The sequence below is a fragment of the Phalacrocorax carbo genome, chromosome 2 (assembly GCF_963921805.1).
Source record: "Phalacrocorax carbo chromosome 2, bPhaCar2.1, whole genome shotgun sequence".
In the NCBI taxonomy this organism is placed as follows: domain Eukaryota; kingdom Metazoa; phylum Chordata; class Aves; order Suliformes; family Phalacrocoracidae; genus Phalacrocorax; species Phalacrocorax carbo.
Window position 1 is genome coordinate 42,467,230 of NC_087514.1, and position 24,926 is coordinate 42,492,155.

General features: G+C 40.2%; 1 protein-coding gene across 1 annotated transcript in view; it reads left to right on the forward strand.

The window, feature by feature from the left end:
- Positions 1 to 22,055, forward strand: part of BPNT2 (3'(2'), 5'-bisphosphate nucleotidase 2) — a 23,142-nt gene extending 1,087 nt beyond the window's left edge. The window contains exons 2-5 of the mRNA XM_064442678.1: positions 13,991 to 14,150; positions 14,890 to 14,985; positions 16,678 to 16,839; positions 18,283 to 22,055. Of these exons, the coding sequence (XP_064298748.1) occupies positions 13,991 to 14,150; positions 14,890 to 14,985; positions 16,678 to 16,839; positions 18,283 to 18,554 (690 nt within the window). The 3' untranslated portion in view covers positions 18,555 to 22,055. The remainder of the gene's footprint in view (positions 1 to 13,990; positions 14,151 to 14,889; positions 14,986 to 16,677; positions 16,840 to 18,282) is intronic.
- Positions 22,056 to 24,926: the final 2,871 nt, after the last annotated feature.

Consider the following 24,926-nt stretch of genomic DNA (forward strand, 5'->3'; position numbering starts at 1 on the left):
TTGAGAATCTGAGGTTTAGGAATGTAGTGTTAACAATATCTGAGTTTTTAGCCCTTGTGACTTTGGGACAGCAGATAAGCTAACAGCCATGTCACGTTATGGATCACTGCCGACGTGGGCGAAATGAATTTACTTTTCTGTCAGAAGTGTACACCTCCCTCTGCTCTTATTTGCGTCCTAAATCTGTGCCTAGCGCTTGAGGTTGCACCCAGACCAGAACCATGCTTTGAGGCCTTTTTGGCTGTTGTCGGTTTTGTTTCCACTTTTGCTTTAGTAAACGTGAACTTTTCTCTGGTCTCTTGGTGTTAAGTTTCTTAGCTTTTTACAGTCACTTGGAACAGATAAGAGAAAGTTGGATTTCAAAGGTGATGATTGCATTCTTTTTCCTGGGCAGGTTGAGAGACAAAGTATCGTAGTTAAGTTTATTTTTTGGTTAAGGTTAGTTATTACTCAACGAATTTTCAGTGGCTGTTACAGAAGTTCCTCAGAGTAGGTGGGGGGGTGTTGTGGTTGGTGTTTTTTTTTTTTTTAAAGTGTCATAGGGAGCCCACTGAATATGAAATCTAAAGGAAACACTGAATTCTTACATATCAGAAGAAAGCTTGGTATGTGATTAATCTTCCTCAGAATATAACCCTCATAATATTTGTTAAGGTTGCTGGATTGTCAGTCAATGGCAAGCTACCTTCGCAGGACCTACATTAAAGGAAGAAAAAGTATTGTCCCTAGTTCTTTTTTGCTATTCAGTGGCCTTGGGGAGCTTGGCGTTACAGCATACCTGTATCGCTGCCTGAAACCTTTACGCTCTCTCCCCTTCCATGGATGGAGGGATTTTATTAATGTAGATATAGGAGTTGTCTGTGCATCTGGAGAAGGCTGGGGGTTCAGTTTGGGCTTGAAGAGCTTAGTGAACTGTATGGCCTGCTCCATGCCTGTGGTCACGTGCATAAACCCTGCTCCAGTGTCGGGGATTCATAGCAGTGGAAGTCTGACATGTGCATCTTCCTCTCAGAGGGTGTTAACTTCAAATGTCTACTTGTAAAAAACTTCAGTATTCCTTTTTATTTTCCTTACAGTTGATTTGTGCTGCTTGTCTTTAAAAATAGATGGTACTTTCTGAAGTGCGGATGTGTTCTCAAACACATTGTGAAGACAAAAATATGTGTGGACACTTGTGGAACTGGAGAAAAAATCAGGCATATGTAATTTTTTTCCTTTTCTTTTTTTCCCTCTCCCACTCCCCTTTAGAATGAGCTTGAACATTGGGGATGACTGGGAAGAGTCTGTCTGACAAATCTTTCAGCAGATCTACAGTTATTCAATCTGACAGATCAGCTCTGGGATACTTAGTATTCTGAGTATATTATCTGGATAAAAACAGTTTATCTCATGTGGTGTTTAAAAAATATCCACTAAGCTGTATATACTGTTAAGACATGCCATCTCTTAGTCTATACTATCATGAAGATGTATCATACACATTTGTCCAAACCAAACTGAAACTTTGTTTTACTATATACATGTGGCACTATACGGTTCTCAGGTGTGAAGACAAAGTCTCGTGTTGATCTGCAAATCCTTCATGTGTACCTTCAGCACAACACATCAAAAACTGCTACTGTTTCATAGAACAGACCTGCTGCAGTTTTAGTGTGAATATGAGGATTACAGAGGATTTCCTGAGACACCTTTCATGTGAGGCAGTACAAGTCTGCATCTTGTAAGAAGCGTCGCACTTTATACCTCTAGTCTTATCCCTGTGTACAGAGGGATGCTCCACAATAAAAAAACATGGCTGAGGTCAAATAAAACCTCTCTTTTCTTGATAGAGAGGATCCTGCTACCAAAAGCTGTCAAACAACAATTCTAAGAGTAAATGTATGCAGAATGCTGATTTACTCACATTGTAGAGTCTTTAAGCCTAGTAGGGGTACCTCAACATTTAAATTGGTGCCAAATGCTGCAGCCAGGAAAAAAAACCAAACCAGCACAAAAGCTGGGTGCCAAAATATGCCTATAATATAAAGGAAATAATCCATTAAATATCCTCTAAGAATAGCTATGGCTTCCCAATGTTTAAATATAAACAGGGAGAGAAGTCATTTGCCTGAAATAAACTTAAGTCAGTGGGCAGCCCCTGGATTCCCTGTATTGTGTTGCTGGACAAAATAAGGGGGACCATGCAAACGGTCTGTCTGAAGCAGATCTCTTAAGGTGTGATTATTAAGAGAAGATGCAAGAGTTAGGTTACCCACTTGCGGAAGCTGAAATAAACCTGGAAACAGTCTTTCAATCCTGACAGTTGTGATTTATAAAAAAGCTTTCAAAATCTGACAGGAGGAAGAGAGGGAAAAAAACCCAAAATGTTTTGCTTCTGTCTTTCAATTTAAGTAAAGGTATTGTCTGTACAGAGGAAGAGTAACTCCACTGCTTACATCACCTGCTCTATTTGATATAAATAGATGCATTTGCATCAGTTCAAGACTTCTCACAGCTAGGTTAGGTAAGACCAAAGAGGAGCAGATCAGTTCTGTTTTAGCACCGTGTAGTAGTTTGAATGGTGTTGAGTATTATTGCTATATCCCTCAGAAATAGGCGTGAGAAAGATAGGGGAGGAAGGGGCAACTCAGTTGTTTCTAACTCTGATACTACCCAGTGTTGTCTGATCACATTCAACATCAAGCAATGAATATTTGCACACATCTTCTATGAAGTAAGTTTGTGCAGCTGATTTTTAAAACACATTTTGTGCTAAAATGTATGCAGTGGTTTCTCTTGATAAATTCCTCAACTGCAGTTACAGGCAGCGTTTACTGCTCCTGCACTACCAGTGTGTTGTCCTCATCTGTCTGTTTGTCATGCTGAGAACAAGTTAAAGCTCTGATCCAGCTATAATCACCCCTGCTGCTCCTTTTCCTTTTTTTTATTTATCTTTTGTGGGTTACTTCACTGTTTTCCTGCTTGGTTCTCCATGCAAGCCCATTTATTCTTTGTGCTAGCACAGTGGTGGTGTGATAAGAAGGACTGGGATGGGAGTCAGATGAGGGGGTTAAGGAGGTGCTTGAGCCAGCCCTGCTGCCGGGTGGAGATGGGACTGGGGAAGCAGGGTTTCCAAATCTGGTTAGGGACTGGCCAGAAACAGTTGTATGTTCTGCCCAAAAGAGCTTCTCTGTTTGAAGAGATGATCTTGTGATACTGGGGCTTCAGCAGCATTACTTGGTAAAAGAGTTTCTCTCTTAGCGCCATTCATTCAGGTCTTTCCTTTTTCTAACACCGCTTGTCCAGGGGTCAGTGTCAGGAACCTGATATCTGAATGTATCCAAGGTAAAAACGTAAATTAAAGATAATTTAAGAATACCCTGGTTCACTTCACATTATGGCCCTAACAACAGCCTGCGTCAGCACATCTGAAGGAGCAGCCCTACTTGCTCACAAAGGCAAGAGTGATTGACAGAGAAAGATGTGTTCCTTAAACTAGCACTTTGGCCAAAGTCCCTCTGTCCTCTGACTATGAAAAAGCCAGTTTAAAGTGACTCACACAATTCTGCTATTTTGCTTCTGTACTATACTAGTGTTATTTTTACAGGATGCAGACTTCAGTCTTATTTGTCAGAATGAATTATGCCCTATACTCTCATTTTCAGCTGTTTGGGCTTATTTTTGACCAGTGCATTAATTTATGTTCTATAGTTGCACCAGCTATAGGTCTTGTTTTCTAGTGTAAATACCAAATAGAGAAATATCCTGTGTTTCTTCTTCCCTCTTTTTTAAAATTTTTTATTGTGACTGTGATGGAAATGAAGTCTTCCTCTGTTCCAGTCTTTTTCTTCGAGCATCCTCTTATTAGTCTTGCCACTGCCCTGAATCCAAACATTCTTCTATCTCTTTCCCAGTTAAGGCAGATGATAAATACTTCATTTCAAGTTTGTGCATGATAATGCTGGAATCGGGCATCAGTGTTTGAATTGGAAAGTTAAGAACATGTCAGTTTTAATACTATTTTCTTCTAAATTCCATTTTCTGAAGATTAATGATTCTGCTCCTTTTTTCGTCAAGCTATTTGAAGTACTTTCTAGGTTTAAACCTGCTGTTTACAAGCTTCTGACCACAGTGCCAACTATCTTGCTTAAAAAAACTGGAATTTCATCTGAGGTGGCAAGCTCTGCATTTGATACTGATTCCATGGGAAAGGTAGATATGTTAAAGAAGTAGATTTAAAATACAAAACGCTACTTAAACTTCAGAAGGATTTCAGTGCTTTGCTGCATAAGTTCAGTAATTTGTTTGTCTCTTCATGTTGGGAGAATTGCTTCCTCAGGTCTTAGGGTTTTTAACAAAATTGTTCTGACCCAGATGATTTTAGCAACTGCCAACAGGTTTCTAAGTAAAGCAAGAAGCGTGAATGTTAATTGAAATATCATTAATAGGTGTTGTCTGGAGACGTCTCTCTTAACATGGTTTTTAACTGATGCTAGATGACTTACGCTGGCTCTCTACCTAAAATGAAATTAAAGCCTGTAACTTCATGGTAATGAGTTCTGTGATTATCTTTTCAGATGTAATTGCAAGTAGTTCATTTGGCTTGTGTATATACCGGGGGTGTTTAATCTGTCAGCTGAGCATCTGAAGATTTTAATTTCTTAGTAGTGTAGCCACTCACAAAGAGCGCAAATTTTCTTAGTGTTATTTATTGTATTGGTAGACTTCTAATCTGGCCTTATTTGGCTGTTTTCTTAAAATGAATAGTGTTGCAACTCTCATGCCAAGCTAGTCATCCCTTTCTCTCTGCGAGACTTGCATCTGTACAGAGCTGTAATGGAGAAGTTTGCCATCTACTGCAACAATTTGTGAGCTAATGTCTTTATTACTTTTACTGGTTTTAAATTCTGGCTGTTTAAACAGATTACTAGTGTAAACTGTGTGAATTCTGTGATCTATGCGGATTCCCTCTGTTGCATTGTTGTTGTTTTCACCATCTTGTATTATCATAAGTCAGTAGAAGCAGAGTTGTCATCTGATACCTCTTTACCGTTTGTGAAAACCTGTTTGTTTCACGCTGCTTCCTGCTGGCTTAATGATCAAAGCCATGTAACAAGGTTTCATAAGCGCTAATCGAGCTTTTTGACATTTAGGCTTGTCCGTATTCTTTGCACATCCTGTCATCTTGTTCCTGCATGAAGTGACTTCTTGTTGTCCTTAAAAATAAATGAAGATGTAGCTGATGGTAGAGGAGAGCTTCTGTCTGTCTGGACTTCTGTGCCTTGAAAAATGAATGCCTCCTTTACCTGTGTTGTGGCATTATTATAGAAGTGTTGTTTTAACTTCAAATGAATGACAACATGTGACCAGTGGTTTTTATACCTTTTATTGTTTTATATATTAATTTTATACATTACACATCTGTATACAACTATTTTTTATATATTTATTATAATTTATTACCTTATAACAAGCTATTTATATAGAGGACCACATGATTTAGCAAGGTCCTCTCCATCCTTTTGTAAGAAAATCTTCTGTAACTCTTTCTAAATTGGACCCTAGCAAAAGGAAATTTTTTGAAAGGCATGAAGATCACTTGTAAAAGCTCATTTTTTGCTCTCTAATATGTTGTGGTAATCTAAGGAGGAAAAGAACCCTTTCAAAAGGGAGCAGCTGGCTTGAAAAATGTCAGCGTGTTGGATAAAACCAGAATTTTTGACTCTGCTGGCAAGGCTACTATTCAAATTGTTTAAAGCTGAAAGGCATTTGAAACTTAAACAGGGAAGTGATATTCTGATTTCTGAGATTGCATTCTTTTCAGGGTCAAGTAACATAAGCTTTCTGGACACAGCCTTTGTTCATGGTGAAAACTGCTACTTGCTGCCCCCAAATTCAAAAGTTGGAAGGGAGGCATCATGAGTGGCCCTGGCTGCAGGTGAACAAAGTCTTGGTGTGAATGTGAGTCCTTCCTCCTGTAGCAGATTTTGGAGCCCTGTTTCACAACCAAGGGTAAGATAGATACTTTCCTTGGTTGTTGGAAATAGGTGCTTTGACCATTTCTTGCTCTCCTGGAGAGTGCTCTCCTGTTGTGCATATTTATACATCCTGACTTGTCGAGTGGATGTTCATGTTCAGAGGTTTTGGCATCTGATTCCTTCACAGAATTTGTGTATGTACAGATGCTGTGAGAAGATGAGACAGCTTTCACCTCTGATGCATTTGAGGGAAAAACCAGAGAGAAGCTGAGCAAATGGAGGTAAAACTTGTAGTGTAGTGACTTGTAGTGTAGTGGGCATAAGGGCACGTCACTCTTCAGAGCAGTGTGATGGCAGTGGTTGGAGGGGTGGGGTGTGAGGTTTGGCCTGTAAGCAGGGGAAAGCCCAAAGGCTGCTCGTTGAACTGCTCTCCACTGAGTTGTAACATCTCTGGAGCACAATCAAATAACAGCAAATAAAGTATGGTCCTGTGTAGCCACCTGGTAATTCAGTATGCCTTTCAAGGTGCTTAGCTGTGGGCACCCTCTTACTGGTTTCTCTGGACTTCGGGCCAGAGGGTACATATAGTGCTGATAGCATCTTCCACTGTCCATAGGGGACACCTCTCGGTCAGCGAGTAAGAAGGTATCAGAATCATTCATTACAAACAATCAACATTCTTTGTAAATGTTGGAATTTACTTATTTACTTCTGTCCCTCTGCTCCTTTCCTTCATCTTCTGTCACAGGAATACAAATCATGGAATCATTATGGTTGGAAAAGACCTCTAAGATCATCAAGTCCAAGCATCAACCCACTATAACCATGCCTCCTAAAACATGTCGTGAAGTGCCATTTTACGTGTTTTTTTTAACACCTCCAGGGATGTTGACTCCCCCACCTCTCTGGGCAGCCTCTTCCAATGACTGACCACTCCCTCAGTAAAGAAATTTTTCCAACCTAAACCTCCCCTGATGCAACTCGAGGCTGTTTCCTCTTGTACTATCACTCTTTACTTGAGAGAAGAGACCAACAACCACCTTGCTACAACCTCCTTTCAGGTAGTTGTAGAGAGTGATAAGGTCTCCCCTCAGCCTCCTCTTCTCCAGACTAAACAACCCCAGGTCTCCCCTCAGTCGCTCCTCATAAGACTTGTTCTCTAGACCCTTCACCAGCTTTGTTGCCCTTCTCTGGACATGCTCCAGCACCTCAATGTCCTTCTTTTAGTGAATGGGACAAAGCTGAACACAGTATTCAAGGTGTGGCCTCACCAGTGCCGAATACAGGGGCACGATCACTTCCCTACTCCTGCTGGCCACACTATTGCTGATACAAGCCAGGATGCTGTTGGCCGCCTTGGCCACCTGGGCACACTGCTGGCTCATGTTCAGCCGGCTGTCTACCAACACCCTCAGGACCTTTTCCTCCAGGTAACTTTCCAGCCACTCTTCTCCAAGCCTGTAGCATTGCATGGGGTTGTGACCCAAGTGCAGGACCTGACAATTAGCCTTGTTAAACCTCATACAGTTGACCTTGGCCCATTGATCCAGCCTGTCCAGATCTCTCTGCAGAACCTTCCTACCCTCGAGCAGATCAACACTCCTGGTGTCATCTGCAAACTTACTGAGGGTGCATTTGATCCCCTCATCTAGATCATTGATAAAGATATTAAACAGAACTGGCCCCAAAACTGAACTCTGGGAAACCCCGCTTGTAATCGGCCGCCAGCTGGATTTAGCTCTGTTCACCACAACTCTCTGGGCTCGGCCATCCAGCCGGTTTTTTACCCAGCAAAGAGTACACCTGTCTCAGCCATGAGCCTCCTGCCTCTCTAGGAGGATGCTTTGGGAGACAGTGTCAAAGGTTTTGCTAAAGTCTGGGTAGACAACATCCACAGCGTTTCCCTCATCCACTGGGTGGGTCACTTGGGCAAATGGCAAAGTTAAGTTTGAATCCTGGGCATGCATAATGCTTACGTTGCAGAATCATTGGTTAAGTGGCTGTGTATGTCATGCAGAGTTAGTGCCTTAACAAGACAGAAGAACAAAGTCAAACATCTGTTAATATTTTACTGACATTCCCCTTAGCCTGGAGCCCCAGACAAAATATCATGCATTTAATTTTTATGGTCCCATTCAAATCAATAGAATTATCCATTGAATTTGTAGAAATGTTTGGGTTGGAAGGGACCTTTAAAGGTCATCTAGCCCAAACCGCCTGCAGTGAGCAGGGACATCTTCACCTAGATCAGATTGCTAAGAGCCCCGTGCAACCTGGCCTTGAATATTTCCCTGGATGGGGCATCTACCACCTCTCTGGGCAACCTGTTCCAATCTCTGTTCTTGAAATGTATTACATGGAATAATCTTCTGACTAGTGAATATTATCTGTTGTTGTTACCTAAACTGTGGGTCTTTTTTGTTTTGTTGTGTTGGTTTTACCATGAATAGCTTAAATAGTATTTCTTCTTTATGGTATAGGTAAGATAGTATTTGTGGTGTTCTTGTTTTGTTTTCTATTCTAATAAAACAGCACTGAGATTTGGATTGCAGAGGACTTAATTATCAGATGGGGATATTGACATTCTCAGCAATGAAGAGCTGTGCTACCTCATCTTTCCTGAAGCTATTGGATTATTTGCATATTAAAATACAAAATGAGTATTGGGGATGGATAAGGATGTGTGGAAACAGGGGGAGTAAAAATTTAAATAAAATTCATGTGCAACCAAACACTTCCTAAGCATTGCATTTTCATGTACTGAAGTTTATTTTAAAAATATGTATTTGAACAGAAATTTCTAATAAATTTCTGTAGCATATATTTTTTCAGTTTAATTTATCTTTAATGGGTGAATTCAAAGGCAAAACTACAACTGTGTCCTACTCTTTCAAACCAGGAAAAAACCTGAATGATCACCTTGCCACAGAGAACTATCTAGTGTTCAGCTAGTTTGTTGGGTTCTAAGCTGCCACATAGACATCGTGAAGTGCTGGTAGGGGTTAGCCCAACGCAGAACAACGAGCCACTGTGAGGTTCCCTGAAGTCTTTTTGTGGTGAGGACTGTTGGCTGTTTGTTCAGAGCACTGCATTTATCCACATGTGTTTGTAGTATACTCCTGAGTTGCTTTCTGTGTCCCTGAGCAGATCTAAATTCCAATCACCAACATGCCGGAGGAGAGTGTTTTCTGTGCAGCGGGTTACTGAAGGCTGGGAACACGTGTGTGTTTCAGAAGGCACACTGTGGGTTGATCCCAGCGTTGCCATTTGACTTCTGCTGCTGCCTCCCACGAGCAGCATCCCTCATCCGTTATGGGATTCCTCCATCTCACAGACTCACTTTGAGGAAGCTCTGCGCTTGCAAGATGCAGCCAGACTGCCTTGTTTATAAAGTATTTTTTTTTGTTGACCTTTCAGCAGTAGTCTGTTCACTGATTTACATATATTTTATTAAATCTCCATGTTTGATGCGTTCTTTGTGAGGAGGACTTTTCCCACAGGCATAACTCGGGAAGATTGCTGAAATGATGTAGTTAAGTTCAGTGTTGGTGGGCAGCTTACAGAACTTCCCGAGATGGGCTTTTACAGCTACTAGGTGGCTAACCCCAAATAGCTGTTTATTTCTGTCTTATGCTTGCTGTCTCAAGTTCTTGTATGACGGGTTGCTATCTAAATCTGACAAGTAGGCAAAGTTATGTATATGGTAGCAAGCATGCAAACTTTATAATTATTTACACTAACGTAGCAGTTTCATTGACTCAGACTGTCTTGCTGGAACAAGCTGAAACATTTGGTGTTGTGATTGTCTTTCTACCGTAGCTGCTCCTAATTTCTGAGTGAAGACTTGGGAATTCAGTCAACTATATACCTATATCACTGCAGAAAAGCTTGAAATGTAAGGTCACGGCCTCTGGAAGCTTCCAGGAAATGAGAATGACAAGTAGGAATGGAGTACTAATCGTATCAATAAAAAGGCATGTTTTCTGGGTATATTCTCATGCATTTAAAAAAAAAGGGGGGGGGGGGGGAGTAGTTCCCAGCATTAAGGGTTGGTGATTCTCTCTCAGGCAACTATGTCTTGCAAAAACTATAATGTAGCTTCCTAACAGTAAAGAAATTTGATAACTGCATGTGGTGGAATGGCTGTGAATTTCTACTTGAACTCTGACTTGTGGAGTATTCAGCCAAGGCTACACAGTAAATGGTCATATGAATGGAAGAACTAGTGACCCAGTTGATTTTTTTTCTTGTTGTTGGTTAGTTTTTGTTTGGTTTGGTTTTTTCCCCTCTGGATGGCTCTGCAACCTCATCACTATTACCTTTTTTTCCCCTTTTTTCGCTTTTTATGGCAGACTAATCACAGCTGTTGGGAGAGTTTCCTCACAAGCATTATAAATGCTGCAGCATCATGGCCACTGCTACAAAATTTGAACCAGTAGGAAGTCTTTATCTGAAAAGAATACCTTTCAGATAGTTTGTCTTTTAAATTTAGCGTAGTGTAACAACAGGTTTAACAAGATATTCTTCCTTTTGAGGATTGGCTCCAGCCCTTTTACTTTCTGGAGGCCTCTTCCTTCTGTTGAGGAAATGTGGTTTGTTGGGTGGGTTTGTTTTTTTTTTTTTTTGTGGTGCTGCATAACTTGCTGTAGTGGAACTTAAAACTGCCCAGGGGCTGTGTTGAGGCTGCCAAGTCTGTGGGACTAGTCATCTTGACTTTGCAGGACTGTCTTCCCTAGGGGAAAACACAATCATGGAGTTTATTGTACAATGACAGATGTTTAATTTGTAAATATCACAGCAACTTCAAGGACTCTGTGTTTGACATACAGTGCTTCAAATGTTGGTTTTATGTGAGAAGATGGCTATGATGTATGGCTGGAGTTGTTGCAGTTCTGTATGCTTGCTTTCTTTGAAATTTCTTGGAGAAGATGGCCCTTAACCCTTTGCTAATAATGTTACAGTTGAGGTATGTGATGTCTTTTCTTGTCATTATATGAACTACGTAAAAATCCTGGTGATACCAAGTCTGTACCATTCAACTGTAGTCTGTTTATTTTCATTGTCTTTCAATGCCACTTGCCTGCAACATCTGTAATAACAAGTAGTTCTATTCAGAGGGGTTTTATTTGCTCTAGCAGTCAGATATCTGAACTAGCAGTCTCAACTCCATGTGTAGCAAGTAAAGGGAAGGTAGTGCTTCTAGGTTGTAGACACATTGTATCTCATGTGTGCCTTCTGTTTTGCCTTGACTGGACATCTGTCAGTTTGGCATCCCTTTAGAATTGTATTAGAGGAAGCCACCTTTAAAGTTAGCAAGAATAAACAAAGCTTGTGTTCCTAATATGCTGAAATGTCCTAAAAGTCCAGATTGGTTACACTCCACTTCAGACATATAACAACTGATGCATTGATGCCATAAGCGTCATTGTTCTACTGAGTAATTAGCAACACAGTGCATTTCTGAAGGGTTCACACAGGCTGAAGCTTGAAAGGCACAGTAGCCATTATTTCCTTTTTTTTTTCCCCCTGGCAGTAAAAGGAGCATAGAAATACTACTCTCCTAATGTGACTGAGGTGCTAAAAGTAAATGGGATGAACTTGTCTAAATTCCTGTTAGCACTACTTACGTCCATGTGCATTACAGTTCCATAAATCATGTTTGGAGTGGTAGTAAGCTGGTATGGATGGGTTAAGGCAGGTTGATCCATATTTCCCCAGTAGGTCTTCCTGCCAGGTTATGTGATGTTTTGTAACATGAGAAATCAGTGCATACAGTGTTTTGTGATAACTGCATCTGTTGTGATCCAAAAATACCTTGCTACTGCAGACACCATAACATTGTATTGGTTTTGCAGAATATTCATCCATTCAACAGACTGGGACTGTGTGCTCTGCTACTGGACCAAACTGTTCAGCATACTGAAATGCCCTCTGGTCCAGAATAATATTCATTAGGCTAGGCAGCAAGTGACAATAGGCTTAAATGTTACCTTTGCTGTTTATAAATGTTCTTCATGAGCTGCCTTAGGTCCTTAGCCAAACCTACCCTAAAGATAGGGAATGTTATTTACCTGTTTATAAAATAACATTAATCTGACAGTTGTGTAATGGTTACATCCAGTTGAGCTGCTTAAATTGCTAGTTGTACCTCAGTTCCAGAAGCAGGAGTATATACTAGGATTCCTACTCCAAGTCATACCATACCATAGTCTGCAAAATATTTGTTGGTAAAATACCTGTACATTTCAGTCTGCATCTACTGATCTGTATAAATGGGATATGAGACACCTATTATATATATCTGTATACCGCACGATTCTCCAAAGTCAAATATTCACAGAATCACAGAATGGTAGGGGTTGGAAGGGACCTCTGGACATCATCTTGTCCAACCCCCCTGCTTGAGCAGGCACACCCAGAGCAGGGGGCACAGGAATGTGTCCAGGGGGGTTTTGAAGGTCTCCAGGGAAGGAGACTCTACAACCTCCCTGGGCAGCCTGTGCCACTGCTCTGTCACTCTCAAGGAAAGAAGTTTCTCCTCATATTCAGGTGGAAACTCCTGTGTTCCAGCTTGTGCCCATTGCCCCTTGTCCTGTCGTTGGGCACCACTGAAAAGAGTCTGGCCCCATCCTTCTTGAACTGGGGTGCCCAGAACTGGACACAGTCCTTCACATGTGGCCTCACCAGGGCAGAGTAGAGGGGGAGGATAACCTCCCTTGACCTCCTGGCCACACACCTTTTAATGCACCCCAGGTACTGTTGGCCTTCTTGGCCACAAGGGAACAGTGCTGGCTCATGGTCAGCTTGTTGTCCGTCAGCTCTCCCAGGGTCGTCTTAGCAGAGCTGCTTTCTACCAGGTTGTCCCCCAACCTGTACCGGTGCATGGGATTGTTCCTCCCCAGGTGTAGGTCCTTAAACTTGCTTTTGTTGAATTTCATGATGTTCCCCTCGGCCCAGCTCTCCAGCCTGTCCAGGTCTCGTTGGATGACAGCACAGCCTTCTGCTGTATCAGCCACTCCTCCCAGTTTTGTATCATCAGCGAACTTGCTGAGGGCACACTCTGTCCCTTTGTCCAGGTCATTGATGAATATGTTGAACAGGACTGGACCCAGCACAGACCCCTGGGAAACACCGCTAGTTACAGGCCTCCAACCAGACTCTGCATCGTTGATCACAACCCTCTGAGCTCTGCCCTTCATCCAGTTCTCCATCTACCTCACTGCCCACTCATCTGACCCACACTTCCTTGGCTTGTCTATGTGGGTATTATGGGAGACAGTGTGACAAGCCTTGCTGAAGTCAAGGTAAACAACATCTGCTGCTCTCCCTTCATCTCCCCAGCCAGGTATACCGTCATAGAAGGCCATCAGGTTGGTCGAGCATGATCTCCTATTGGTTAATCTATGTTGACTACTTCTGATCACCTTCTTTTCCTCTACATGCCTGGAGATGACTTCCAGAATGAACTGCTCCATCACCTTTCTGGGGATGGAGGTGAGGCTGACTGGCTGATAGTTTCCCAGGTTGTCCTTCTTGCCCTTTTGAAGAATGGAGTGACATTGGCTACCCTGCAGTCCTCGGGCACCTCTCCTGTCCTCCGTGACCTTTCAAAAATGATGGAGAGTGGCATCTGCCAGCTCCCTCAGCACTTGTGGGTACATTGCATCAGGGCCCGTGGATGTTCTGCTTATAGTCTTTGAAGCAACTGCATTTAACTTTTGATTTAAAAAAAACCTGCGATTCGTACTGTGAGAATGCTTAGTAGGAAGAGCTGCAGCCAAATAAACAGCTTTGTTTCTGTCTTTGTTTCTTTTCTTGTGGTGTGGTTCACACTAAAATTCTGGATTGGGGTTTTCCATTGCTTGTTGCATCACGGTAATAGCTTGTGAGTTGCTAAAAAATGACTAATTCATGCACTTTTAGCTGGAAGTGAAGGGGGAAAGAAAAACTATGAGCAAACCTGTAATTTTCCCGAACACCACAGTTACTGTAGCTGGTAAGTTAATGTAACTACTTTTGTCGTCTTATCATAGATAAACTCTGAAGAGCGTGTTGATACGGCTGATCAGGAGACAATCTCTTGGGACCGCAGTATTCCTGAAGACATAAAACAAAAAATACAGCCTAAAGAGGTTCCAGCAGAAAGTGTTACTGTCTGGATCGATCCGTTAGATGCTACGCAAGAATACACAGGTAGCTGATTCTTGTTGACAAATCATGTATGTAATTCTGATGTCTGCCTTTTATACTGGATACAAAATAGTAAGTATTTAAGATGGCATCTCTTGTTAAAATGTATTACATCAAAGCTAGTGTGATTTAATTGAATGAACTGCATAATGAAATCTCTGTAGTTGTCAGACTGTTGCATTTACTTTTATATATACTACCTCTGAAATGACTTTGGTATTCCTCGCAAAAAAGCATGCATAGTTCAATCTCCCCCTTTTTCAAATATTTTAAGATGTCGCATAAGCAGTTCAAGGCAATCCAGCTGAAATCCTTGCTGGTAAGTACTACAGAACAAACAGAAAAGTGGGGATTTTATTTTTTTTCAAATATTCTATTTATACAATCACCTTTTCTGGTGAATGTTCTTTGGTATTTGAATTATGAGCTTTGACCAATACAGGATAGGAGGTAGGGCAGAGAAGGGAGAATACAGGGGCACAGATTTCCATGAAAGTACATGCTGCATAAGACACAGCTGTTAGCATCTACTGAACAGGAAAAATTGCTGGGAAACTGAGAGTCTTTAAAATCTTTCGAAAACTGCAAGGTTACTTGAAGATACAACAAAGTTACATAATGGTAAGAGGGAGAATGTAGACTAGTCTTCAAAGAACAACATTTCTATAATGTCAGGTCTGCTTTCTTCTTCTGTTCTTGGCATCTGTCTGTAAACTTGCTCACTTTCTTGTTTTGCCCACAGAGGATCTTCGACAGTATGTCACAACAATGGTTTGCGTGGCTGTAAATGGTAAACCAGTAATAGGAGTGATACACAAGCCATTCTCAGCATATACAGGTACCTTTATGCCTTGACATACTTACACCATCTTCAGTCACAGTGGTAGTTAAAGTCTGATGTTTAAGAGTACATCTGTAGGTATAAATGAGAAAATAGTACCTGGAGCAAAAGAGTGCTGCTCTTCTGTGCTACAAAACCACATAGGAAAATGCTGCTCTTGTTTAACAAAAAAATGATGTGTTTAAAACAAACTAACTAACAATATGCTTAAGGATTAAAATCCCTTCAATCGGAACGATAGCAAACCAAAGAAAGTGAAACCTACACATACTGACCACTTTTATGTGTGCTGGTAGTCTTTAGCAGAGGAGTACTTTTGTCATTCGACAGAAGGATTTGGGTCCATGATATTAAATCCACGAGCTAGTGTTTATTCAGTGTGAACAACAAAGATAGATTAAAGATCTTAAAGGCAGCTGTTAGTATGTAACAGGCAAGACTGTCTAGCATAGCCTTATTGATTTTCTGACATGCTTTTTAATGCCACAACCCTGAACTAATTAATTCTTTAGTATTAATGATGTATCAGTGAGGATGGCTACAGGTTTGGCAATGTGTATGCACAGCTGAAAGTTTCAAAGAAGTTTTAGTATTTGCGCCTTACATACTATATATTTGAAACAAGTATTTTTGTTCTCATTTTCCCCTAGACAATACTGACCTCTAGAGTTGTGAAGTTATGCAGTAGCTCTGGCACAGAAATTGAAATGGAATAAATATTTTTTTTTTATTCTCTTTTGCCCACTGAACGCTCAATGTTTTGTGCTAAATATTTTACGGTCTTTAAATAGAAACTTAATTTCCAGTTATTGAAGTATGTGCTATATTCCAGTATACTTTAAGAATCATGGGGTTTTTTGGAACATATTTTTCTAAGTATAAACATCTATCTGAAGAAATGGGGTTTAAGCACAGTAATTTTGAGAATTTATCTCCTCTAATAATAGCAAAGTGTGAAATGCTGACACATTGCATCAGATGAGATGCAATGAATTCTGTCATTCTGTGTGAAGAGTATTAATTTCCCAAGCTGGAAATACAAATATGTTGTGACTAGGATTGTTCCTAACACTGCCACACAAATGCAAAGCAATAAAGGGCAGTCAGCATTGTTGTTACACAGGATTCGGTCTGTTGCCATACAATCTGGCCCTCTACTGAGATGAAATTGCTGGTTAGTCTGCTAAGTAAATGTCAAATTAATGGTTAGTGCGTGCCACCTACCAAGCTTGGCTTTGAACCTCACGATGAAACAAGTGGGAGGTTGTATATTCTAAATCCAGTCCTCAGCATCGCTACCCTTCTGAACAAAATGACTCAATAACATTTTTGCTATCTGCTTTGAAGTGTAGTGGGGCTTTCCAGTTGCAAGTTCTGAATATTACTACTTGGGAATTTTCCCGCTTACTCTGGTTTTTTTGGAAGTATCACACAAGAATAGTTGGGCACGGGATAATGCCATATGCACATCGGTGTGCGTGTGGGGGCTATTTATCTTTCTCTTCTGCTTGTGTGCACATGTGGGCATTCAACCCTTCTTCTGTCAGCCCTAACTTTCTGTTTTACAGTAGGGAGGGAAATTAAGTCAGAGGCATTAATTCCATTTTCTCAGATAAGAATCCTTTTATCTTTATACTTAACAGAGATTATCTTCTGTAAATCGTAGCAGAATTTGTGTTTCTCTTGTAGCCTGGGCAATGGTGGATGGCGGGTCAAACGTAAAAGCTCGTTCCTCCTACAATGAGAAAACTCCAAGGATCATTGTATCCCGCTCCCATGCAGGAAAAGTTGAGCAGGTTGCACGGCAGACGTTTGGAAATAAGACTGTGATAATCCCAGCTGGTGGAGCAGGTTTGGTTCCTTTTATTGCTCCTGAATGATTGAACGGGATAGACAAAAGGATATAACTGTGGCATCTCCTCTTTTTTTCCTCTTACCTTTTGTTCTTCATATCCCTAGAAGCAAGCACTTGACAATGGGGACACAGGTCTTCCTGTGTATAGAAACCTACATGCAAACTTAGTTCAGGCTTCAGGCTCTTCACCAGTTAGTATGTTAGTGAATCTAAACCTTGATCAGCAATGTTGTTGTGGTCCTTTCGTTGAACACAGTGATGTGCATCCACTGAAGGCACCGATGCCTCTGTGGAGGAATGACTGTTGTGTGACCAAATACTGAATCATAGAAGAGAATCAGTTGGTTGTGAGTTAACTAGTAGTATGTTTAATTAAACAATGTTTTAAGAAAAAAAAACAACAAAGTTTGGTACTATTTCTTGCATTTATGTCAAAAGAGAAAACCAGTGTCACTAAAGTCCATTTTCATCTGCTGCATATTCAGTCCAAAGAGGTCTTTAGCTTACTTCTTGTAACCTTACACAATATCCTTGTGCGTGTTACTGACAGAATGCAAATATGTGAGGCAGTAGCGTGAAGCAAGAGCTGTTTTAAAGTCTCAGAAAAGCCATGCAAAATTTGAGTTTTACAGAAATGTACCTTCCTGTGTCTTTAATATGGAAAGCTAGAGCTCCCTTACAAATTGTTTAGTCAAGAAGACCTTGCATAGGTTCTTGACAATTAATCTAAATAAGTTTTCTTGTGATAAAGAAAGTGAAAGTGTAACTAATTATAGTAGATCTTTTGCAGGGCTTGACTCTGTGTGAGAAGATACAGAAAGGAACAGTTTAATGAAACAAGGATATTGGTTGAACAGTTGAAAAATTGAAAAAATTCCATAAAAGAAAAAGTACTATTTTGAGCAATGACTTTGTACTGCATAATGTATAATGAAGGAGAATGCTGTGGGCTGAGTTGCTTTAATAAAGAGCGGTATATGCATCTTCCTTCTATTGTAATAAAAAGCAAGGGAAAAAAAGATAGGCTTCAGCATAATACAGAGGTTGAGAAATAAGTGAGTGAACCGAAGAGCAAAACTACATTTACATTTCTGGTCTTGTTCCTTTAAAGTGTCTCTAGATAAGTTTATGTAGCATATTGGTAAAGACTGTTTAAAAATACTGTGTCCCAAATACCCAAGGCTTTAATTAGGGTGTAGTTGAAAAATCAGGGGTGGGGGAGCGGGGGTTCCTTTTTTCAAATTTTCTCTACAAATCAGAGGACAGACAAAGTTTATTGGTGCCTCCGCCATTTTACTGGATGGCGTGATATAATTAATGACATCACTTTCCTAAATCTTGTATGTGCATATTATTAACACTTACTAGTAGATTTATCCTTTGTGATGAATAGGAAAAAATAGCTTAACTTTTTTTTTCCTTCTGCCCATTTGTTCTAGGTTATAAAGTGTTGGCCCTCCTTGACGTGGCTGAAAAAAATCAAGAAGAAGCTGATGTGTATATCCATGTCACCTACATTAAGAAGTGGGACATATGTGCTGGAAATGCAGTGTTGAGAGCATTGGGTGGCCATATGACTACCCTGACTGGTGAAGAAATTAGTTACACTGGCTCAGATGGCAATGAGGGAGGACTTATAGCCAGTATCAACATGAACCATAAAGCACTAATTGAAAAACTTCCAGATCTGGAAAAAACATCACATAAATAAACCTGGCTGATGGAGAAGTACAAGTCATGTTTCTGTAGCCTCCAAATGCTCTGCCTGAAGAAGCAGGTGTGAAAACCTACTGGGAAAGATGCACAGCAAAGCAAAGCAGTTTGGTGTGGGTTTGGGGACTGTATCGTGCATTGGGTTTCTTCAGTGGTGGTATTTAAAAAAAGAATAAAATAATAATAATCAGAAGTAGGAAGGGGACTGACTGCCTCACACTTCAGTTTCCATGTTTCATTTTTTTCAGACTGTTTTCATGCAGTTCTTATATTCAAGGTGCATACACAGTATATATTTGTGAACGTAGGTGAACTAAAGAAAAATCCAAATTGATTCATAAAATAACCTAAGTAGTTTTCACAGGAATTTCTTGGAACCTTTTACATCTTGTTACTGTAGTTGTAGCATCTCCATAATGAATTAGGTAGGAAAAAAGGTTGATCTGTACAGGCATCTGATAACTCTGTAAACAATTTAGCAGGAAACATGACCCTGTGTTCTGTATCCCCTGAACAGAAAGCACAAGAAGGTTGACGCAAATTTATATGCAGCAACAGTTTATCTTTGACAGCGTGGCACTCTTTCTGATTTTTAAGACAAAAAAAAGAAAAGTTCTGTACTATTTTGACTTTTTTCCTGAAGATGTAAACCAGTTTAGTTCAGGTGGGTTGTGAATATCAATGTTTTGTTAATCAGTGTAATTATTTCCATATACCTTTTAAAAAGAAGGCAACGTTTCCTTGTATAGTTTTTAACAGTTACTTCTTGTCCTTGATTTCTGCGTACAGTGTTGAAGATGCATGCTGGATTTTTCTCTAATGTAGGACTTGTTCATCATTTGGTGCTTATGCCTATAGAAGCAGCTTCTTCATTCAGTACTTGTTTTTTTTGTCTATTTGTTTATTTCCGTTGGACAGAGTCATGTGGAATGAGTTCAACAGAAGTAGTAAGTTGATTGGTTGTTTCCATTTGTACCATGAGAGATAAACCAGCAATTTTTCTACAACCCCAGAAATAACTTTCTGTCTTTTTAGGTTAAGGCGCACTCTTTTCTGCAGAAAGCTCCTGGGCTCCAAACAGCTTGTGGTTCCTTGGTTTGTGGAAATTTACATAAAGAGAGACCGTTTGAACTTGAATCTGTTTAAGCAAGTTAGAAGAACATGTGGCACTTGTACTAAAGTACAGCAGGGTCTGCAAAACTTTACTGAAAAACATGCTTTGTCAGTCCAATATACGCAGAACAGAACATGGGCCCTTTGATATCAAATGATGATTTGTTGCACCTCTAAAATATTTAGACTTCTATCTGCAAAAATGTAACCATCTGTACTGTTGTTCTGTTGCACCCCCTGAAGGGCTTCAGAAGGTTAAAATATACCTGTTGCTTGAATTATCAGTAGATAAACTTCCCATGTCTCCTGAAGAAAGCTAAAATTCATAATACAGAATAATCATAATTCATAATACAGTTTTCTGTTCAAAGTTTATTCAGTATAAGCTTAGGCTGTCTAAACCAAATTCTTAATTACTTTCATTTTAACTTCTTTTATCATACCGCTGTTCTGATTATAAAGAGGTTTTTCTCTGTATGTCAGTAGTGGAGCATGTTTAGATACCTCTTAACTTCTGACTAATGTTCACATTTCCAAAAGACCTCCTCAGATGTCGCATAACTACAGATACGGACTTTTATTTGTAAACTTACTGGCAAAGTAGACTGAAGCTTAGTCCTACTAGCCTTTTGGTACGGGTAGTTTTTTTTAGATTACGGTTTTTCCAAAATTGACACTATTGCTGCTATTTGCAAATAGCTTTTACACATGTAGATAAAACACAAAGCAACTTAACTTCCAATTTTTAAGTCTAATAAACTACTATATGCTGTGACAAATGAGTGAGTATGCCCTTTTTGAAAAGGGGCTGATCTAGTCTGGAAGCTCAAAAAGTTTTTCAAACCTCAGTGAAGAATAAAAATCCAGATATTTATCAAGGCTTTAGTAATACCATACAAGAAGACTGCAGCTTTTCTTTTTTTCCTTCAGGCTGATTTAAATGACTTAAAGCCTAATAAAAAAAAAAAAAAGCAGGTCTTTTGTTTATTAGTTAAAGAGCACAGATTAAAATTTAAATATGAGAAATAGCCATAGTTAGCCTAGTATAAAAATATAGTTGTGTCACAGAGGTTGAATGCACAATATTTAAATAGGCAATTAAGACAAAGCCTGTGGCAGGTTGTGGTTTTAGATTCGGGTTAAAATCATGTGTAATCTTACCTGGTGAAAATGTGACTGCTTTTGTTTTGGGTACAATTCTGTCACTTTCTTGCATAAGCTGTCATCAGACTTAGCTTCTGTATGAAAAATAAGATGTTAGGTATCATACAAGGGCTTACTTGCATCTTAGCCGAAGGTATGGAACAGTAAACAGAAGTATTTGCCTATTTTTCCCTTGGGAAGGTAAGATACAAAGAAAAATTTCCTTCCTCCCAGATCCTGGCTAAAATACCTAGTCTTCCATTAGGAAGACATCTGCTTGTTTAGACCCACTTATATCCTGAATTGCTTTGCTGCAATGGATCACTGTGGTCAGTACCTTTCACAGTGGACCGTTATTGTCCCGATCTCACTTCTTGTGAAGATGAAGAAAAGGTGAGCGTGAGGTTGCCTGGTTAGTTACTTGTGGCGCAGCCTGAGCTCATACAGCTTTCCCACAGCTAAGGCCTAAGGTGGTGCTTGAGGTCTCCCAGTCTAGGTTAAAGAGGAGCTGCTTTGGTATGAGAATAAGTAAGCACCTGGTGAATATCAGTTTCTGATGCTATTTTGCAATAAATGCAACTCTTGCGCAGACCAGCAAGTATTCGGAAGTGGTTGCTTAGTGCCCATGTGCCAGTGCACTTCGATATTTGTTTGTATAGTGTTAACACTCAGTATATCCTATTTCTTTGACTATGTTTGCACTCCGTTCTAAAACATTTTGCTGTTCTGGCTTTAAATATTTGTTTGGTCTCAGGTATGTGGATGTGACTTAAGCTTATGCCCAGAGTGGTAGGATGTCATACCATACCCACGTCTCACTGCTGGACTAGAACATGGTTCTTTACATTCTAGGCATTGCCACGTAAAACTGTCATACAATTTTTAGGGATGCTACTTGAAACAATTGCACGGTGCAGGTAAGTCCTACAAAAGTATGTCTTTTCTAAAAATTTTAATGAAAAAAAAATTCATGGTATCATTCTAGCTCCAAACAAGGGAAGTAAGAGAATGTATTGTTTTAGCATGGGTTTTCCAATGGTGGATTTTTTGAGTGGTTATTATGATTAAGGTAACTGCAAGTGAAAGTATTCTAAAGCTTGTATTTTCTCTTTTTCATTCTGCCAAAAATGGTGGTCAATAGCATAGATGATACCTTGTACTGTAGCAAGAGTCCTAACTTTCGTTCCTTGAATTAATGTTTTCTAAATAAATGGACACAGAAATAAAAGGGTTGAATATTGTATTTAACTGGTTTCAAGTTTAACCTGTTTGCCAGACTTTTACAGATAGACTTACGTAAGAGCTGTTCTGATCTACAGAGCACATACTAATAATGAAAATATTTAGCAGAGATGGCTTACTTGGATGGCGAATTAACCATATAGGTGAAGCTGCAAAGTCATATAGTGATGGTGGTTTATATATTTGCATTTACTTCATGGTCATTAGAGTGCACAGATTTTTCTAATTGGCTTCAGGTGTGAGAAGAGGTTTCTTTTTAAACAGCCAGTGGTTGGAGATCAGGGGCATGGAGGGGAGCCAGCACTGGAGTTCATCTCTGCTTTTTTGTTTATAAACAAATGTACCCCAACATCCTCTCATCTGTTGGAGTTGTACAGCAGCAGTGCAATACTGTATACTCCTGGTTTAATAGCACAAAACAAGGAGTCCGCATCCCCCAGAGCAGTGCAGTGAGAAGTGACTGAGTGCTGTGCTGGGCCTCGTCTGTGTTATGCTAACCAAAGCTGGCTGCTTCGTTGTCTCATGGACGTTCCAGTCGCAGTTTCTCTGGCAAAACTGCCTTTGTAGGCTACTGTCTCCTCAGTCACTCCCAACCCCTTTGTGGATCTGTTTTCTAAAGTATAGAGAAGTGGAGAGGAAAGAAGCAGATGGCTGTGCTGGAGAAATTGTAACAGAGAACACTTATTTCCATTTCTTGATTTAAATTACATTGATAATTTCATTTCTTTTGCCCATCAGGGCAAGATATGTATGGTTAGATAACCATACAGTTAAGATTTAATGGACCACAGATAAATGCCTGCATGATTTTAAACCCAGGCAGGATGAGGGTGGGAGAGACTGCCTCTAACCAAGGAGAGCCTGGATGGATGGCTTCCTGTCAGGCCATTCATGCTGAGCTGTTTTTTAATGCTTTGTGGTAGAGATTTAGGTCCTTTCACACAAACAATTACAGATCTGACTTTGCCAAAATATCATTCATAGTCTATCTTCTGACCTGCTATCCTCAGTGATAAAACTGTGCTATATCCACTTCACTGTACTATAACTCCCTGGGACAAGACTGTGGTAAGTCTGAGGACTCGGACTTTTGAACCACACCTTCTGTATGGCAGCTCTTATAACGAAGTGCTAGCACCTGCTGCAAGTGTCTTCCCACCCCGTGAGCAGGTCGTGCCACTCATGGGTCTTACCGAGAAGCTGTTGAAGCCTTATACTTCAAGTTTTTCAGATGCCGCATCAGCTCTTACAGCTCTTCTGAGAGGGATTCAGAAGTGCTCATCCAATTTCCTTCTGATGCTCCCTCTGGGCCAACAATTAGCAGCCATTTTCCCCTCTGTTGCTACTCATTTTTCTGTTCCTTCCTGGTCCGTGGTCCTTTCTTAGTCCATGTGGACAAGAAAAATGAGAGATTGGAGGTGGAAACAGTCCCAGAGTGAGTGCCACAGCAGCAAACTATCCAGTTTATCCTCAGGCTGTTAATGTTTGGGACTGAGGTCTAAGGTGGTGGTCCTACCAAAGGTGTGATAGATGTAAATAAAATAAAGGCCTCTTGAAGAGAGGTTCATTACATTAGTGATACTGGACATGCAGAAAAGATGCAAATGGACTAAGGAGAAGTTAAACTGTATTAAAAAGGAGAAGAAAACAGCTTTTCAGTGTAATGTTACAAGAGTTCAGCATTTCTGTTCCTCTGGGTGCAGAGCTTCATTGCTTATGAAAGAGGCTCCATTGGCCCTCTGTGAAAGGCCTGATTTTGCTGAAGTCAGTAGCAGCATTCCCACTGAATTCAATGTGGGCAGAAGCAAGCCAGATAAAACACAAACACTAAATTAAGCTAAGTTCTGAAGAGCTCAGCTTCTGCCAATAAAGCAAACAACCTGGGTTGTGTTAAACTCGCCTCTGGCAGCTTCAGTCTATGTTACTAGTGGACTTAAACCTCATCCTAGTGTCTTGAGGTTGTAAGTCTTTCAGGGTTTTTATGATCTACAGCTGATAGAGCTCACTCTCAGACAATATTGTTTCCAACCCTGATTGTTCCTTATTTGTAATTCACATTTCTTTTTTTCACCCTAAAGGGCCAGCAGCACTCCAGCATTTTTCCTGTTGTCCCACCAAATTGTATTACCATTTTCTGATTGTGTGCCAAATTGCAATAATGATTCTATAAATAAACTCTCTGAAAATACTGGTCTGTGAAGGTATTTTCCTATATCTTGTCTTTCAGTTGGGTATTTATTGTTTCTTTGTGCACAAGATTTTTTTTTCTTTTTCCAGTATTGCATGTCAGGCTGCCACAGCTGTGCTATGTCCATCGTGTGTGCAGGACTTCCTGCCTGATGGATTATGATTATTGACAGGTCCAGCCAAGTTCATGATAAATATAATTCAGTATCTCCACTGTTTTTGCTTTCATATGTGTGTTTTATTCTGAAAGTCGGTGGATTTGTATGATGGAAAATGGGTCCTTAGAAATCCCCCATGTAGTATTTTTCCTTGGATCCGAAGAAGCTTTCCTTCCAACATCATCTCCAAGATTCTTCCTAATTATGTTACTTCATTCTGCTTGAGTCTCTTCTTTCCATTATTTTCTAGTATCCTGCCAAACTCTACCATTACTAGCCCTTTTTCTAATCATGTACCACTTTTCATAAGTGAAACCATGGAATAATTTGAAAGATGCTTTAATATCCCACACGAGTATGGCCTTTGGGGCTGTTCTTGGGTGCAGCTTCAATGTGGTTTTTGTCAGCCCTACCGATACGTGCATTACTGGATGTACAATGAAGTCGTGTGTCATCCTGGCAATGCTGGCCTTGATGCGCTTTGCTGATTCTCATCTTTCCCAGGTACGAACTGAATTTGCCAAGCA